Source organism: Chiloscyllium punctatum, chromosome 2 (assembly GCF_047496795.1).
Source record: "Chiloscyllium punctatum isolate Juve2018m chromosome 2, sChiPun1.3, whole genome shotgun sequence".
NCBI lineage: Eukaryota > Metazoa > Chordata > Chondrichthyes > Orectolobiformes > Hemiscylliidae > Chiloscyllium > Chiloscyllium punctatum.
Window position 1 is genome coordinate 3,547,774 of NC_092740.1, and position 19,022 is coordinate 3,566,795.

Below are 19,022 nucleotides of genomic sequence, written 5' to 3' on the forward strand. Positions count from 1 at the left end.
CCCTTCATCAGGATCCCTTCAGGCTTATGCCCGAAACGTTGATTCTCCTGCTTCTCGGATGCTACCTGACCTGCTGCGCTTTTCCAGCACCACACTCTCGATTCTGATCTTCAGCGTCTGCAGCCCTCACTCTCTCTCAATAATAAACGGTGAAACTCAAAACAGTGAGACTGTTCCAAACAATCTCCAAACTCAAACTGCTGGTCAAATATTCCACTGATACACTTTAGGAAGGAGATGAAAGCATTAGAGAATTGTTTGAGAATAAAATCTCTCATCCCTTGAACCAGTTCCAAGAATGGCTGGGAGAAGCTGGGACTGTTCTCATTCAGGATGTAAGGGTGGGGAGATTTGATCAAGGTGCTCAACACTATGAGTGATCTGAACAGAATTGTTTGGTAATACCTGCTCCCAATTGTGGGAGGAGGACGAGGGTTCCAATTTAAGATGTTTGGCAAAAGCAACAGAGATGACATGAGAAGAAACACAGTAAACGTGGTGGAAGCAGATTCAATCCAAGTTTTCCGAAGGGAATCGGATAATGATCTGACGAGAAAGGATCTATAGGGAACAGATGGAGGAGTGGGCTGTGGGTTGTTGCTGTCTTGCAGAGAGCCAGAATGGACAGCCCCCTGAGCTGGAACCAATTCTGCTTCTCCTTCACCTTCCCAGCTGACTCCATCACTCCTCCTCTGATCTCAGGTCTGATTGTTTTCTCCTTGATATTGCCTGGACTAATCCTTACCTACCATCTCCCGACAGCTTATAAATACCATTGAGCATCTGCACAGTGCCATGAAGCCTGAGGAGCAAGTGGAATGTTCCAGAACCTGCAGCCTTTCTCCTCCGGATGCAGGTATGATGGCAGTTTGATTTCTTTTCCTAGATTAACTGTGTTGAGCAAGGAACACTTAAAATTAGCTGTGTGTAAAAGGACTGAGGAAGGTCAGAGAGAAAGAGTTTACTGATGATAGCTTTTGATAAATGTGTGGATAGGATGGATATCATTCAGTTTCCAGATAACTGCACAACAGGAATGCCCAGTTGATAGATGAATATTACACAGGAGACACCCTGTTCCTCTTATAGTCATGTCACGGGGTCTTTCTTGAGGTTTCAGTTTCAAAGGCCACCAAAACGTGGCACCTCAAGCAGTCCACCTCTCTCCAAACACTTGCACAAGGGAGGAAGCCAGATGGACGGGCATTTGGTTTATTATTTGAACAGATGTGGGGTAACAGCAAGGTCAGCATTTTATTCCGTGATTACACTTGAACTGAAAGGCTCCCTCTGTCATTTCAGAGGGCAGTTTAGAATCAACTGCATTACTGTGGGTCTGGAATCATATGTGGGCCAAACCAGGGAAGGATGGCAGAACATTCTTGAAAGAACATTCATGAGCCAAATGGATTTTTACAAAAATTCGTGATTGGCACCACAAACATTCTCTCCCTCCCCCACCGACGCTCAGTAGCAGCAGTGTGTTCCATTTACAAGATGCACTGCAGAAATTCACCAGAGATCCTGAGACACCAATTTCCAAATCCACGGCCACTTCCACCTAAAAGGACAAAGGCAGCAGATACATGGAACACCACCTCGTCTGAGCTTAAAGCAGTTCAGCAGGGGCAGTGGTCACAGTGTCTTTGTTCAATAGCAACACAGCATAACTTAGGTAGAGTGAGTTCACTTCTGGTGTGTCAGGGGAGTGAGATGGCCTCTATATTAATGCCTGATGCATGAGAGGGAAGACAGATGAGTTTCAGGTACAGATTGACACGTGGAACTGCAAGGAGAAAGTGAGGTCTGCAGATGCTGGAGATCAGAGTTGAGTGTGTGTTGCTGGAAAAGCACAGCAGGTCGGGCGGTATCCAAGGAGCAGGAGAATTGACGTTTCAGGCCAGAGCCCTTCATCAGAAATGAAACTGGGAGCCTCGGGGATGGAGAGATAAATGGGAGAGGGTGGGGCTGGGGAGAAGGTAGCTAAGAGTGCAATAGGTGGATGGGGGTGGGAGTAAAGGTGATAGGTCGGGGAGGAGGGTGGAGCGGATAGGTGGGAAGGAAGATTGACAGGTGGGAGAGGTCATAAGGACAGTGCTGAGCTGGACGTTTGGAACTGGGGTAAGATGGGGGGAGGGGAATGAGGTCACTGGTGAAGTCCACATTGATGCGATTCACCAGTTTCCTCATTTCCCCACCCCACCCCCTCTTACCCCAGTCAATCGTCCTTCCCACCTATCCACTCCACCCTCCTCCCCGACCTATCACCTTTGCCCTCACCCCCATCCACCTATTACACTCTCAGCTACCTTCTCCCCAGCCCCACCCTCTCCCATTTATCTCTCCATCCCCGAGGCTCCCAGCCTCATTCCTGATGAAGGGCTCTGGCCCGAAACATTGATTCTCCTGCTCCTTGGATACCGTCCGACCTGTTGTGCTTTTCCAGCACCCCAGTCTCAACATGGAACCGCAATGTTGTTGCCACCTCAAATGTGTGTTTCAGGGAGGGGCAGGCCTGGCAACTCAACATTGTGGGTGCGAGAGTGTTCAGGCAGGACAGAGGAGGTGCTGTTACAGTATTAGTTCAGGAGTTCATTACTGCAGTAAGGGGGGCTGATATCATGGAGAGGTCGTCAAATAAGGCTTTCTGTGTAGAGCTTAGGAATAAAAAGGGGGCAGTGACATTCCTGGGGTGTGTATTATAGAGCCCCCAAACAGTCAGTGAACAATACAGGGGCAGATATGGAGACAATGCACTGAGACATGTAAAAACACAAACAGGATCATTATATTATTTCAGTTACCCCATCAGGATAACCATGGTATAGAGGGTGTGGAGGGAGCAGATTCCCTGAAATGTGTTCAGGAGAGTTGTTTATGTCACTGTGTAGACGATCCAACAAGGGAGGGTACAGTGCTGCACCGAACTCTGGGGAATGAAGGCGGGCAGCTGTTCGAGGGGACAATGAGGGGGACGTTTCAGTGATAGTGATGGTGTAGATTTATTATGGATAATGAAAAGGATTGGGGGAAGGCAGATTTTATTAAAATAAGTCCACACCTGGCCAAAATAAACTGGAAACAGTTACATGAGGGTAACTGTACAGTGGGAGAATACCAAAAGGAACAGGGAGATTACAGGGCCAACATGAGGGAGCAACATACCCAGAGAACCCTGGAGGTCGGGGAATATTCAGGACTGGATGAAAGGGAAAAGAGAGATGGATAACAGGTACAGAGGGAGGAAAACAACAGAATCGCTAGAGGAATATAGGAAGTGTAGGGGGATCTTAGGAAAGCAATTAGGAGAGCCAGGAGGGTGTATGCGAAAATACTGGAAAGCAAGGTTAGGGAGAATGTGTATATCAAGGGGAAGAGAATAACCAGGGAAAGAGACCGTCCTGAAGGAGGTGGCTCGAGAAATTGTGGATGCGTCGGTAATTATTTCCCAGAGTTCGATAGATTCGGGATCAGTTCCTGCGGATTGGAGGGTGGCTAATGTTGTACCACTTTTGAAGAAAGGTGGGAGAGAGAAAGCAGGAAATTATAGACCAGTTAGTCTGAACTCAGTGGTGGGAAAGATGCTGGAGTCTATTATAAAGCACAAAATTACGACACGTCTGGATAGTAGTAACAGGATGGGTCAGAGACAGCATGGATTTATGAAGGGGAAATCATGCTTGACTAATCTTCTGGAATTTTTTGAGGATGTAACTCTGAAGATGGACAAGGGAGATCCATTAGATGTAGTGTACCTGGACTTTCACAAAGCTTTTGATAAAGTCCCATATAGGAGGTTAGTGAGTAAAATTAGGGCGCATGGCATTGAGGGCAAAGTACTAACTTGGATTGAAAGTTGGTTGGCCGACAGGAAACAAAGAGTAGTGATAAACGGCTCCATTTCGGAATGGCAGGCAGTGACCAGTGGGGTATCGCAGGGATCAGTGCTGGGACCGCAGCTTTTTACAATATACGTTAATGATATAGAAGATGGTATTAGTAATAACATTAGCAAATTTGCTGATGATACAAAGCTGGGTGGCAGGGTTAAATGTGATGAGGATGTTAGGAGATTACAGGGTGACGTGGACAAGTTAGGTGAGTGGTCAGATGCATGGCAGATGCAGTTTAATGTGGATAAATGTATGGTTATCCACTTTGGTGGCAAGAACAGGAAGGCAGATTACTACCTAAATGGAACCAATTTAGGTAAAGGGGCAGTACAGAGAGATCTGGGTGTTCTTGTACAGCAGTCAATGAAGGTAAGCATGTAGGTACAGCAGGTAGTGAAGAAGGCTAATAGCTTGCTGGCCTTCATAACAAGAGGGATCGAGTATAGAAGCAAAGAGGTTCTTCTGCAGCTGTACAGGGCCCTGGTGAGACCACACCTGGAGTATTGTGTGCAGTTCTGGTCTCCAAATTTGAGGAAAAGACATTCTGGCTATTGAGGGAGTGCAGCGTAGGTTCACGAGGTCAATTCCTGGAATGGCGGGACTACCTTACGCTGAAAGACTGGAGCGACTGGGCTTGTATACCCTTGAGTTTAGAAGACTGAGAGGGGATCTGATTGAGATGCATAAGATTATTCAAGGATTGGACACTCTGGAGGCAGGAAACATGTTTCCGCTGATGGGTGAGTGCCGAACCAGAGGACACAGCTTAAAAATACGGGGTAGACCATTTAGGACAGAGATGAGGAGAAACTTCCTCACCCAGAGAGTGGTGGCTGTGTGGAATGCTCTGCCCCAGAGGGCAGTGGAGGCCCAGTCTCTGGATTCATTTAAGAAAGAGTTGGATAAAGCTCTCAAGGAGAGTGGAATCAAGGGTTATGGAGATAAGGCAGGAACAGGATACTGATTAAGGATGATCAGCCATGATCATATTGAATGGTGGTGCAGGCTCGAAGGGCAGAATGGCCTACTCCTGCATCTATTGTCTATTGTATATTCTATTGTCAATTAGGGACCAAGGGGCAATCAATGTATGCTGCAGGAGAACACTGAATGTCTGTTAAAGGAGCAATTCCCATCTGTCCTCAGTCGGGAGGAGGTGGATACAAATCCAGAATTTGAGAGGATGGAGTGGAAGGTTGTTGAGCAGGTTGATTTAAGAAATGAGGAGGTTCTGGAGACTTTGCTGGGTTTACCAGCGGATAAATCCCCAGGTCTGGATGGGTTGTATCCCAGGCTGCTGTGTGAGACAAGGGAGGAAATCACAGGGACTCAGACCCAAATGTTGAATTCCTCTCTGGCCGTAGCGGAGATGATAGAGATAGTGAAATATAGACCACTGAGGCTAGCATCAGTGGGAGAGAAACTATTGGAGAAGATAATAGAGGAGAAAAATTAATCTCCAATTGGGGAGGTAAGGCTTGATCAGGGATAGTCAGTGTGGCTTTGTCAGAGGGAGGTCACGTCTGACAAATCTGGTGGAGTGTTTTGAGGAGGTGACCAAATGTGTAGGTGGGGGGAGGGCAGTTGATGTAGTTTATCTGGATCTCAGCAAGGCCTTTGACAAGGTCTCACACGGGAAACGGATACAGAAGGTAAAAGCTCATGGCATCCAGGGTCACTTGGTAAGATGGATCCAAAGCTGGTTTAGTGTCAGGAGACAGAGGGTGGTGACAGGAGGCTGTTTGTGTGACTGGAGCCCGGGGTGTAGTGGTGTCCCACAGGGATCACTGCTGGGTCCCTTATTGTTTGTGATCTTCATCAACAATGGAGATGGGAATGTGGGAGGGATGGGAAGGAAGTTTGTGGATGACACAAAGATTGGCCGGGTGGTTGGCAGTGAGGAGGAAGGTGTTAGATTACAGGAGGATAGAAACGGATTGGTCAGATAGGCAGATCAGAGGCAGATGGAATTAAACTGTGAGAAATGGGAGGGGATACACTTTGGAAGAAGGAACAAGACAAGGGAGTACTCAGTGAATGACAGGACAGCAGGAAGCTCAGAGGAACAGAGGGATCTTGGGGTGTTTGTCCACACACCCCTGGAGGTGGTAGGACAGGGTAATAGGGTGGTTAAGGCGGCCATGGGGACACTGGCCTTTATCGGTCGAGGCTTGGATGATCAGAGCAGGGAGGTTCTGGTGGAGCTGTACAGGAGTTTAGGGAGGCCACAGCTGGAGGACTGTGTGCAGTTTCTGGTGCCCACACTATAGGAAGGATGGGATTGTACTGGGAGGGGGGTACAGAGGGGATTCACCAGGATACTGCCTGGGATGGAGCAGGTTAGTGATGAAGACAGGCTGGAGAAGCTCAGGTTGGTTTCTTTAGAGCAGAGAAGGCTGAGGGGGGGGACCCTGATCGAGGTGGATAAGGTTATGAGGGGCTTGGACGGGGGGGATAGAAAGCAGCTGTTCCCCCTTAATCACAGGGACAATAACAAGGGGGGGGCATAATAATGTATAAAAACAGAAATTGCTGGAAAAGTTCTGTAGGTCTGGCAGCATCTGTGGTGAGAAATCAAGTTAACATTTTGAGTCCAGAATTCGACCCAAAGCATTAACTCTGATTCCTCTCCACAGACGCTGCCAGACCTACAGAACTTTTCCAACAATTTTTTTTTTCTGATTTCCAGCATCAACAATTCTTTTGGGCATAATAAAGTGAAAGACAGGAGGTTTCTCAGGGAATTGAGAAAAACCTTTCTCACTGAGAGGTTCCTTGGGGTCTGGAATGCCCTGTCTGGGAGAGGGGTTGAGGTGGGAAATGTTATAACCTTTAAAAGTACTCCGATATGCATTTGAAATGTCTTATTGTCCAAGGCTATGGGCCTAATGCTGAATAATGAGACTCGTGTATGCTGTAAAGATTCGATGGGCAGAAGGGCCTTTTTCTGTACTGTACGATTCTATGATTCTCTAAGACATCTCAATCACCATCCTCACTTGGAATGAACCTGCCTCCCAACAGCACAGTGGTGTCTTCAACCCCAGGGGCTCCACAGGTCTAAGAAGGCAGCTCAACACCGCCTTCCTAACAGCAACTAAGAACGGGCAGTAAAGGTTACAATTGTCCTCTCTATCTCCTGATTACAATAAAACAAAACATTCCCAGGAAATTCATGCTCTTGAGAGCATTGTCCCAGACCCACAGGTCACTGCTATATCAGCAGCGTATTGTCAGCTGCCTTCACAGCAAAACTGATGATCTCCTTCTGTCTTTGCCTTTACAGTCGGTGCTGATCAGAAGGACAGAGCTCAGAAGCAGTGTGTGAGGACTACCGCAAGATCTCGTGTGTGTGCAGACTGGCATTGTCGCTCTCCCCGACTTGGTGCTGAGGACAGAGTTGAGGAGCAGTGTTATCCAAAGGCTAAGACGACTGCGAGATCACCCATGAGCCCAGATTGGCACCAACGCACACCCCCTCTCGCTGTCAGGGACTTGCACCTGTCTCCCGGTAGCTGCTGTGAATTGTTCTCAGTAGATGGGCAGGCTGTATGAGGGGTGCAGGGTGCAGGCAGGGCACCTTAGGGGCTGAGTGTGAGCTGGGCACAGGCAGTGAGTGTGAGCTGGGCACAGGCAGTGAGTGTGAGCCGGGCAGTGAATGTGAGCTGGGCACTGAGGGGCAGTGAGTGTGAGCTGGGCACTGAGGGGCAGTGAGTGTGAGCTGGGCACTGAGGGGCAGTGAGTGTGAGCCGGGCACTGAGGGGCAGTGAGTGTGAGCCGGACACTGAGGGGCAGTGAATGTGAGCCAGGCTCTGAGGGGCAGAGAGTGTGAGCCGGGCACTGAGAGGCAGTGAGTGTGAGCCGGACACTGAGGGGCAGTGAATGTGAGCCAGGCTCTGAGGGGCAGTGAGTGTGAGCCGGGCACTGAGGGGCAGTGAGTGTGAACTGGGCACTGAGGGGCAGTGAGTGTGAGCTGGGCACTGAGGGGCAGTGAGTGTGAGCTGGGCACTGAGGGGCAGAGAGTGTGAACAGGGCAGGGCAGTGAGTGTGAGCTGGGCACTGAGGGGCAGAGAGTGTGAACAGGGCAGGGCAGTGAGTGTGAGCTGGGCACTGAGGGGCAGTGAATGTGAGCCAGGCTCTGAGGGGCAGTGAGTGTGAGCTGGGCACTGAGGGGCAGAGAGTGTGAACAGGGCAGGGCAGTGAGTGTGAGCTGGGCACTGAGGGGCAGTGAGTGTGAGCTGGGCACTGAGGGGCAGTGAGTGTGAGCCGGGCACTGATGGGCAGTGAGTGTGAGCCAGGTACTGAGGGGCAGTGAGTGTGAGCCGAGCACTGATGGACAGTGAGTGTGAGCCAGGCACTGAGGGGCAGTGTGTCCGAGCTGGGCACGGGCAGTGAGTGTGAGCTGGGCACGAGCAGTGAGTGTGAGCTGGGCACGAGCAGTGAGTGTGTGCTGGGCACGGGCAGTGAGTGTGAGCTGCATGGGCAGTGAGTGTGTGCTGGGTATGGGCAGTGAGTGTGAGCTGGGCACAGGCAGTGAGTGTGGAATGTTGATTGTCCATTTATACTCAAGTCAGACTCACATTGGGCCTCTCGTGAATTGTGAACTCTTAGCCGTTTAATCTGCATCAAACCAGTCACAAGCTGTGCTGAATATGACATTGCCAAATACAAAATAACAACAGACCCTGCCTCCTTTGCTTTCTGAGGCAGAGGGTCCCAAAATCACACAAAGCCTTTCAAAAAACATTCCTCCGAAATGTGACCCACTTGGAAAAGTGCATTGATACTCGAAGCCGGGATAATTGAAGCAGTGTCACTCCTCACTGAGGTTACATGCTGGAAATCAATCCCCACTATTCCCAGAATTATCACAGAAGCTTTATCAATGTATACAGAATTCCCCAATGTCCCTGTCTTTCAGATCCAGGTAGACAGAAATGATGAACCAGGTTTCTGCACTAAACAAGAATTACTCTTTATTACAAATAAATAGACTAGCTATAGGAAACAATAATGAACAATCATCATATAACTACTCGTAAAAACTCTAACCTCCTCGTAAACACCCCCCAATCTCACACACACACAGATACACATATACACAGAAGGAACTTGTTGTATGTGTGCAGGGACAAACCACTGAGAAAGTTATTTTTCTTGTTAGGATTTGCTGCTTCTCAGTCTCTCTTCTCCTGGTATGTTCACTTGATTACAGAAGGCACAAGGCGACTAGTTCACAGATTGTCAAGTCTCTTAGCTACTCATTTAAAAGCCCAGTTACAATCACTGGGAGGGTAGTTTTCTTCAGGCTTCAGGGATTTTTTTTTAACTGCACACCAAGGTGGAGACATCACCTCACTTCTGCATGTCAGAGGATTTCTGACCATTTTGTTGACACCCACAAGCTGTTCCTCTGCTTGGGAACCAATCATATCGTTGTTACCAGGTAGAACTCCTTTATCATCAACAATTGGTTGCCACTGCACAGACCAATCAATGACTTGTTCCTGGCTGAATCTACTTTTTTACCCAGCCCCTGGCCCCAGCTCATCTTCAGGAAGCCCCTCCCACTGACTGAGCAAGCAGCTGTGTAAACAGCACTTACAGTGAGGAGCAGGCTGTTTGTTTTGGAAAGGTGCACCAATCCCTCCCACAATCCTCAGGGTTTAGAAAACAGTCCTTTTCTCATTTCAGTCCACAACCCGACATACAGAGACATAAAAGAGATACAGTCTTTGCACTGGGATCATCATAAAAATTAAAGACTGAACTAAATTACTCAAAGTGCTTGATTTAGCTGGTTAAGAAGCTCAGGTTAACAATAAATACTGACTCAACAAGAAACTATTATTTCTCACAACCTAATCAAAGCATTTGTTTTACTGTGGTTAGAACCATCAATTTATAATTCTGACTTATTCTTTTCCTTCTTAAGCCCCAACAAACAGATGCAAATGTACACAGACAAACAGAAAAACATGGTGGGGAAAAATATATTAGGGAAATACAGGTCAATAATATAGTCCAGGGATTCATTTATGTTGTCCCTTTTAGGGTCATAGAGATGTACAGCATGGAAACAGACCCTTCGGTCCAACCCTTCCATGCTGACAAAATATCCTAAATTAATCTAGTCCCATTTGCCAGCATGTAGCCCATATCCTTCTAAATCCTTCCTATTCATATACCCAGCCAGATGCTTTTTAAATGTTGTCATTGTACCAGACTCCACCACTTCCTCTGGCAGCTCATTCCATACCCGTACCATTCTCTGCGTGAAAAAGTTGCCCCTTAAGTCCCTTTTATATCTTTCCCCTCTCACCCTAAACACATGCCCTCTAGTTCTGGACTCCCCGACCCCAGGGAAAAGACTTTTGTCCATTTATCCTATCCACGCCCCTCATAATTTTGTAAACCTCTATAAGGTCACCCTCTCAGCCTCCAACACTCCAGGGAAAACAGCTCCAGCCCTCCCTGTAGCTCAGATCCTCCAATCCTGGCAACATCCTTGTAAATCTTTTCTGAACCCTTTAAGTTTCACAACATCTTTCCAATAGCAAGGAGACCAGAATTGCACATGATATTCCAACAATGGCCTAACCAATGTCCTGTACAGCCGCAACATGACCTCCCAGCTCCTGTACTCAATACTCTGACCAATAAAGGAAAGTATACCAAACGCCTTCTTCACTATCCTATCTACCTGCGACTCTACTTTTGAGAAACTATGAACCTGTACTCCAAGGTCTCTTTGTTCAGCAACACTCATAGAACATAGAACATAGAAAAATACAGCGCAGTACAGGCCCTTCGGCCCTCGATGTTGCGCTGACCGAAGCCTACCTAACCTACAGTAGCCCAATAACCTCCATATGCTTATCCAATGCCCACTTGAATGACCATAAAGAGGGAGAGTCCACCACTGATACTGGCAGAGCATTCCACGAACACACACTCCCTAGGACCTTACCAATTTCTTCTTCCAAGCCCTTTTGATCTCTGCTCGTTTTCCTTCCAAGTTCTTTCAGTCCTTCCCTATAGACAGGGGGGTGATTTGATTCACTAATTGTCCAGTTTCTCAGTCACTGGTTAGAGATAGCAGCTCAGAGTCAAACAGTGAATGAGAATAGTTATCTATCTGTCTATTGTTTGTGAGTTCAGTGTGAGGAGAGAGTATGATGCTGTCTCTGTCGAGTCTGGAGGCCTCCTGCCTCTGTGTTGTTCCTCTCCAGGCTGGCCACCTGCCCAGGTACCTATCAGAGAGATGTTGTCATGCTCAGCATTCCTGACCCACACAACAGGCCTTTATTGAAAATCTCAGCAGCAGCTTGTCTCTGGGTGAAGCTGTCCTGAATATACCCCCCACGGTACCGATATACCTCCAGCATCCTTCCCACTGCTTGAACAATGCTCCAGTGTGAACAGGACTCCCGATTAGTTATTTCAACTTGTTTTGCAACATCTCCTTTGACAGTCTCCTTAGTTTAAAGCAGTCAACTTCCTATTTTGCTCCACATTCCCAACTAAAGAAAAATATAAAATATGTTGTTTACATCCATTCTCCTAAAAGGGTGAGCCTTGATTTGCAAATAGTGCCGAGAGTGTGGTGCTGGAAAAGCACAGCAGGTCAGGCAGCATCAGAAGAGCAGGACAGATGACATTTTGGGTATGGGCTACCTATGCTCCCTGACCTGCTGTGCTTTTCCAGCACCACACTCTTGACTGTGATCTCCAGCATTTGCAGTCCTCACTTTCTCCCACTTTCGAACAGTGCCCATAGTTCAGGAATGACCCTCAAGAGCAAACATCCTTCCCACAGCCACCTTGTGAAGACCGTTCAGGGCCTTTCACACTTCAATCAAGGCACCTTTCATTCTTCGAAACAAACTCAAACTGTCTAACTTTTCCCCATTAGACATCCCATTCATCCCAGATATCAATCTAATAAACTTCTTCTGAACTCCCCAAAAGCATTTATATTTTTCTTTGAGAGAGACCGATACTGCACACAGTGTTGGAGATGTGGGCACATCGTTGCCTGTGTAACTGAAGCACTTCATATTCTTTTATGTTCAATTCCTCTTTTAATAAAGTATAACATCCCCCACATTCTCGCCATGTCTGTGTGGGTTTCCTCTGGGTGCTCCAGCTTCCAACCACAGTCCAAAGATATGCAGGTTAGGGTGGGCTAGCCATGCTAAATTACCCAGAGTGCCCAGGGATGTGCAAGTTAGAGTGGGTTAGCCATGCTAAATTACCCAGAGTGCCCAGGGATGTGCAGGTTAGAGTGGGTTAGCCATGCTAAATTACCCAGAGTGCCCAGGGATGTACAGGTTAGAGTGGGTTAGCCATGCTAAATTACCCAGAGTGCCCAGGGATGTGCAGGTTAGAGTGGGTTAGCCATGCTAAATTCCCATAGTGTCCAGGGATGTGCAGGTTAGAGTGGGTTAGCCATGCTAAATTCCCATAGTGTCCAGGGATGTGCAGGTTAGAGTGGGTTAGCCATGCTAAATTCCCATAGTGTCCAGGGATGTGCAGGTTAGAGTGGGCTAGCCATGCTAAATTCCCATAGTGTCCAGGGATGTGCAGGTTAGAGTGGGCTAGCCATGCTAAATTACCCAGAGTGCCCAGGGATGTGCAGGTTAGAGTGGGTTAGCCATGCTAAATTACCCAGAATGTCCAGGGATGTGCAGTTTAGGGTGGGTTAGCCATGGGGAATGTAGGGTTTACAGGGATAAAGTAGGATAGGTGGGTCTGGGTGGGATGCTCTTCAGAAGGTCAGCGCGGGCTCAATGGGCTAAATAGGTTTCTATGATCCCATTAGCCTTCTCAATTGCAAACTCTCTACCCTGTCAATCTGCATCAAATGTTTCATACTGTATTGAATTATTAGAAGGAGCCACTGGACAGCTCCTGGGTTAAATTAAGTACAGTGAGCTACCAGACCCAGCCTGGGGATCTCCCACTAATGACAGCTGTATAAGCCCAGTCTCAATCACTCCTGACAGGGACAGAGAGAGTGTCTAACCCTCAACAGGTCAGTGTTAGCACAGTCTGAGAGACACAGCCTGTGACACGTTAAAAACTGAAATGTGATGAATTTTAATTCAAAATCTTCAGTTTAGTCGAGTCAGTTTCTTATGTGTTTATGCATCTTTCCACAGCTCGTAATCAACTGAGCAGAGAAACTGCAAGGTCAGTGGAACATTATATACCGACAGGGACTGTGCGTAATTCTCAGACAGACAGGGTCCATGTGTTAATCCGGGCCGACACTGCTCTGCGTTATTCCCGGACAGACTGGGTACACGTGTTATTCCTGGATTGCTGTGGGTCACGTTCACGCTGTTTGTGCTTTGTATTTTCCTTGGCTTCTGTCTGGGGAGGGAGCTGTTAGCTGTGGTGTAACCAGAGTGAGGTTCAGCCCTCTCCCAGCTTGGGACACTAATGTCTCCTATTTTGTATTTCCAGCTCCCGGGATGATCCACTTCACCTCAGTGGACTCAGTGGGGTCAGTGATATTGTAGCTGACCTGTTTAATGAGGGAAAATTGTCCACGAAAGGCCTGGGCCTGTCTGAACAACAAATTGAGAAACTCTCCAGGTATGGATTGCCAATGGCGTTTATTTGACATGTCCCACTGGCCAATGGGAATATAAGCTGCAAAACACATAATTCCAGTTCAGAAAGACAGCATCGTGGCTCAGTGGAGAGCACTGCCTGACAGCACCATGGACCATGGGTTCGATCCCAGCCTCAGGTGATTGTCTGTGTGGGGTTTGCACATTCTCCCCATGTCTCTCTGAGTTTCCTCCGGGTGCTCCGGTTTCCTCCCACAGTCCAAAGATGTGCAGGTCAGGGTGGATTGGCCATGGGATAGGGTGGAGTTGTGGCGTTTCAGAGAGTCAGTGTGGATGGGCCGAATGACCTGCTTCCACACTGTAGCATTCCATGGTTCTATATTAAATCTATATCAGCTAGCCCACATCTGGGAGTCTTTGACAGGACAGTGTAGAGAGAGCTTTATTCTCGATCTAACCCAGTGCTGTCCCTGTCCTGGGAGTGTTTGACGGGGATGGAGTTAAGGGAACATGCCTGTTGGTATTTCCACATCCTGATTCTCCATGTTTCCACACACACACTCACTTGTCCATTGTTTTGGGAATGTGCAGGTATTCTAAGCCTGCAAAACGCAGTGTGCAGGAACAGAAGGAGATTCAAGAATGGATGAAACACAAGAGGCAGCAGAGGTTTGCAACATATCGACAACACAGAGAAGATCTGAGGAGTAAGGAGCGATCACCGTACTGTGCCAAGGAGAGGCAGGTGAGAAGCCAGTTGCTTTCCTGGTGCTCTGTGCACGTTGACAACCAGGAGCAGGGAACTCTGCCAATGTCAGTTGTTTGGTTTATTCTGATAATTGTTTTCATTTTCATCGCAGAAGAAAGTCACAAACAAGGAAATTAAACAACACCAGAAGCAGACTGCAGTAAACAAGAGGTAATTATTTAATACAGTGCTGACTTCTACTCAGAGACTGACCGATTCACCGTGTATACCCTAATCCAGAGACTGACCGAATCACCGTGTATACCCGAACCCAGAGACTGACCGAATCACCGTGTATACGCTAACCCAGAGACTGACCGATTCACCGTGTATACCCTAATCCAGAGACTGACCGAATCACCGTGTATACCCTAACCCAGAGACTGACCGAATCACCGTGTATACCATACCCCAGAGACTGACCGAATCACCGTGTATACGCTAACCCAGAGACTGACCGAATCACCGTGTATACCCTAACCCAGAGACTGACCGAATCACCGTGTATACCCTAACCCAGAGACTGACCGAATCACCGTGTATACGCTAACCCAGAGACTGACCGAATCACCGTGTATACGCTAACCCAGAGACTGACCGATTCACCATATATACCATACCCCAGAGACTGACCGATTCACCGTGTATACCCTAACCCAGAGACTGACCGAATCACCGTGTATACCCTAACCCAGAGACTGACCGAATCACCGTGTATACCCTAACCCAGAGACTGACCGAATCACCGTGTATACCCTAACCCAGAGACTGACCGATTCACCGTATATACCATACCCCAGAGACTGACCGATTCACCGTGTATACCCTAACCCAGAGACTGATCGATTCACCGTGTATACCCTAACCCAGAGACTGATCGATTCACCATGTATACCCTAACCCCGAGACTAACCGATTCATCGTGTATACCCTAACCCAGAGACTGATCGATTCACCGTGTATACCATAACCGAGACTGACCAATTCACCGTCTATACCATACCCCAGAGACTGACCGATTCACCATGTATACCCTAACCCAGAGACTGACCGATTCACCGTCTATACCATACCCCAGAGACTGACCGATTCACCGTGTATACCCTAACCCAGAGACTAACCGACTCACCGTGTATACCATACCCCAGAGACTGACCGACTCACCGTGTATACGCTAACCCAGAGACTGACCGATTCACCATGTATACCCTAACCCAGAGACTGACCGATTCACCGTGTCTACCATAACCAGAGACTAACCGATTCACCTTGTATACCCTATCCCAGAGACTGACCAATTCACCGTCTATACCATACCCCAGAGACTAACCGATTCACCATGTATACCATAACCAGAGACTGACCGATTCACCGTGTGTATCGTAACCCAGAGACTGACCGATTCACCATGTGTACCCTAACCCAGAGACTGACCGATTCACCGTGTATTCCATAACCCAGAGATTGCCCCATTCACCATGTGTATTGTAACCCAGAGACTGACCGATTCACCGTGTATACCCTAACCCAGAGACTGACCGATTCACCGTGTGTACCATAACCAGAGACTGACCGATTCACCGTGTGTACCTTAACCCAGAGACTGACCGAATCACTGTGTATACCCTAAACCAGAGTCTGACCGATTCACCGTGTCTACCATAACCAGAGACTAACCGATGCACCTTGTATACCCTATCCCAGAGACTGACCAATTCACCGTCTATACCATATCCCAGAGACTGACCAATTCACCGTCTATACCATACCCCAGAGACTGACCGATTCACCGTGTATACCCTATCCCAGAGACTGACCGATTCACCGTGTATACCCTAACCCAGAGACTAACCGACTCACCGTGTATATTGGAGACTAAGTAATTCACATTCAGTTAGTGATCAGGGACATCAGAGTGTGACTGTAAGTGAGGCAGGTAGGGGGAACCTGAGTTTAGGAGTGGAGGAGCCTCAGCCCTTGACCTTGTCCAACAGGTACGAGATTCTTGCTCCCTGTTCGGATGAGGAAAAGGGCTCTGGACAGGATGAGCCAACTGACCAAGGCACCATGGTGCAGAAGGGCATTCAAGAGGGGGAGCAAAAAGGCAAGTAGTTATTAGAGGGGATTCTATAATTAGGGGGACAGATAGTATCCTTTGCAAGCTGGATCGGGAGTCTCGCATGGTGTGTTGCCTGCCCGGTGCCAGGGTGCGGGACATCTCCGACCGGCTTGAAAGGATGTTGGAGCAGGAGGGGGAGGATCCAGTTGTTGTGGTCCACATTGGTACTAACAACATAGGCAAGACTAGGGTGGAGGACCTGTTTGGGCATTACGAGGCACTAGGCAGGAAATTGAAGCACAGGTCCTCAAGGGTCATAATCTCCGGATTACTGCCCGAGCCACGTGCCAATTGGCATAGGGACAAGAAAATTAGGCAAGTAAGCACGTGGCTAAGGGATTGGTGTGGGAAAGAGGGATTCCATTTCATGGGGCATTGGCATCAGTTTTGGAACAGGGGAGATCTGTACCGTTGGGACGGTCTCCACCTGAACCGATCAGGTACCAATGTTCTAGTGAAGAGGATAAATAGGGTGGTCAGTAGGACTTTAAACTTCTGAGTTGGGGGGAAGGGAAAGTGAAAGCAACAGGGAGTATGGAGTTAAATGGAAAGACAAGCAGCAGGATAGCATGTGTCCAGGTGGATTTAAAATTGAGGCAGACTGGGAATGCAGCAAAAAGGAAGGATCACTTAGGACATCTTATGATTTCCAATATCTCTAATGATAAGAAAGTTAGCATTAAGGCACTTTACCTGAATGTGCGTAGCATTCGTAACAAAGCAGACGAACTAATGGCACAGATCATCGTGAATGATTATGATGTGGTAGGCATCACAGAGACGTAGTTACAGGGGGGTCAGGACTGGCAGTTAAACATCCAACGGTTTTCAACTTATCGAAAAGACAGGGAGGTCGGCAGAGGGGGTGGGGTTGCCTTGTTAGTTAAGAACAAAATTAAATCTATGGCACTGAATGACACAGCGTCGGATGATGTGGAGTCTGTGTGGGTGGAATTGAGGAACCACAAAGGCAAAAAAACCATAATGGGAGTTATGTACAGACCTCCTAACAGTGGTCAGGACCAGGGGTGCAACATATACCGGGAAATAGAGAAGGCATGTCAGAAAGCCAAGGTCATGGTGATCATGGGAGACTTCAATATGCAGGTGGACTGGGTAAATAATGTTGCCAGTGGATCCAAAGAAAGGGAATTCATGGAATGCTTACAGGATGGCTTTTTGGAACAGCTTGTCATGGAGCCCACAAGGGAGCAGGCTATTCTGGACCTAGTGCTTTGCAATGAACCAGACTTTATAAAAGATCTTAAAGTAAGGATACACTTAGGAAGCAGCGATCATAATATGGTAGAGTTCAGTCTGGAGTTTGAAAGAGAGAAGGCAAAATCGGATGTAATGGTGTTACAGTTAAATAAAGGTAATTATGAGGGCATGAGAGAGGAAGTGACAAAAATAGACTGGAAGCAGAGGCTTGCAGGTAGGACAGTAGAGCAAAAATGGCAGGAGTTTGTGGGTATAATTGAGGACACTGTACAGAGGTTCATCCCCAAGAAGAGAACGATTAACCGGGGAGGGATTAGACAGCCATGGCTGACAAAGGAAGTCAGGAAATGTATTAAAGAAAAAGAGAGATCCTATAAAGTGGCCAAGAGCAGTGGGAAATAAGAAGATTGGGAAGGCTACAAAAACAAACAGAGGATAACAAAGAGAGAAATAAGGAAGGAGAGGATCAAATATGAAGGTAGGCTAGCCAGTAATATTAGAAATGATAGTAAAAGTTTCTTTCAATACATAAGAAACAAACGACAGACAAAAGTAGACATTGGGCCACTTCAAACTGATGCTGGAAGTCTAGTGATGGGAGATAAGGAAATAGCAGGAGAACTTAACAAGTACTTTGCGTCAGTTTTCACAGTGGAAGACAGGAGTAATATCCCAACAATTAAAGGGAGTCAGGAGGCTGAGTTGAGTATGGTTGTCATGACAAAAGAGATAGTGCTAGAAAAGCTGAAAGGCCTTAAAATTGATAAATCTCCTGGCCCCGATGGGCTACATCCTAGAGTTCTGAGGAAGGTGGCTGAGGAAATAGCGGAGGCATTGGTTGAGATCTTTCAAAAGTCACTGGAGTCACGGAAAGTCCTGGATGATTGGAAGATCGCTGTTGTAACCCCATTGTTCAAGAAAGGATCAAGACAAAAGATGGAAAATTATAGACCAATTCGCCTAACCTCGGTTGTTGGTAAAATTCTAGAATCCATCGTTAAGGATGAGGTTTCTAAATTCTTGGAAGAGCAGGATCGGATTAGAACAAGTCAACATGGATTTAGTAACGGCAGGTATTGCCTGACAAACCTGTTAGAATTCTTTGAAGAGGTGACAAGTAGGTTAGACCAGGGAAACCCAGTGGATGTGGTCTATCTAGACTTCCAAAAGGCCTTTGATAAGGTGCCACACGGGAGGCTGCTGAGCAAGGTGAGGGCCCATGGTGTTCGAGGTGAGCTACTGGTATGGATTGAGGATTGGCTGTCTGACAGAAGGCAGAGAGTTGGGATAAAAGGTTCTTTTTCGGAATGGCAACTGGTGACAAGCAGTGTCCCGCAGGGTTCAGTGTTGGGGCTGCAGCTGTTCGCATTATATATTAATGATCTGGATGAAGGGACTGGGGGCATTCTAGCGAAGTTTGCCGATGATACGAAGTTAGGTGGACAGGCAGGTAGTACTGA

General features: G+C 47.6%; 1 protein-coding gene across 7 annotated transcripts in view; it reads left to right on the top strand.

Moving 5' to 3' along the window:
• The window catches only part of cplane1 (ciliogenesis and planar polarity effector 1), a 254,280-nt gene that overhangs the window by 213,791 nt on the left and 21,467 nt on the right, over window positions 1-19,022 (top strand). For all 7 annotated transcript variants that reach the window (XM_072592860.1, XM_072592875.1, XM_072592868.1 and 4 more), the window contains 6 exons: window positions 763-856; window positions 7,180-7,404; window positions 13,058-13,088; window positions 13,365-13,496; window positions 14,066-14,219; window positions 14,335-14,393. In XM_072592860.1, coding sequence (XP_072448961.1) covers window positions 763-856; window positions 7,180-7,404; window positions 13,058-13,088; window positions 13,365-13,496; window positions 14,066-14,219; window positions 14,335-14,393 — 695 coding nt within the window. The remainder of the gene's footprint in view (window positions 1-762; window positions 857-7,179; window positions 7,405-13,057; window positions 13,089-13,364; window positions 13,497-14,065; window positions 14,220-14,334; window positions 14,394-19,022) is intronic.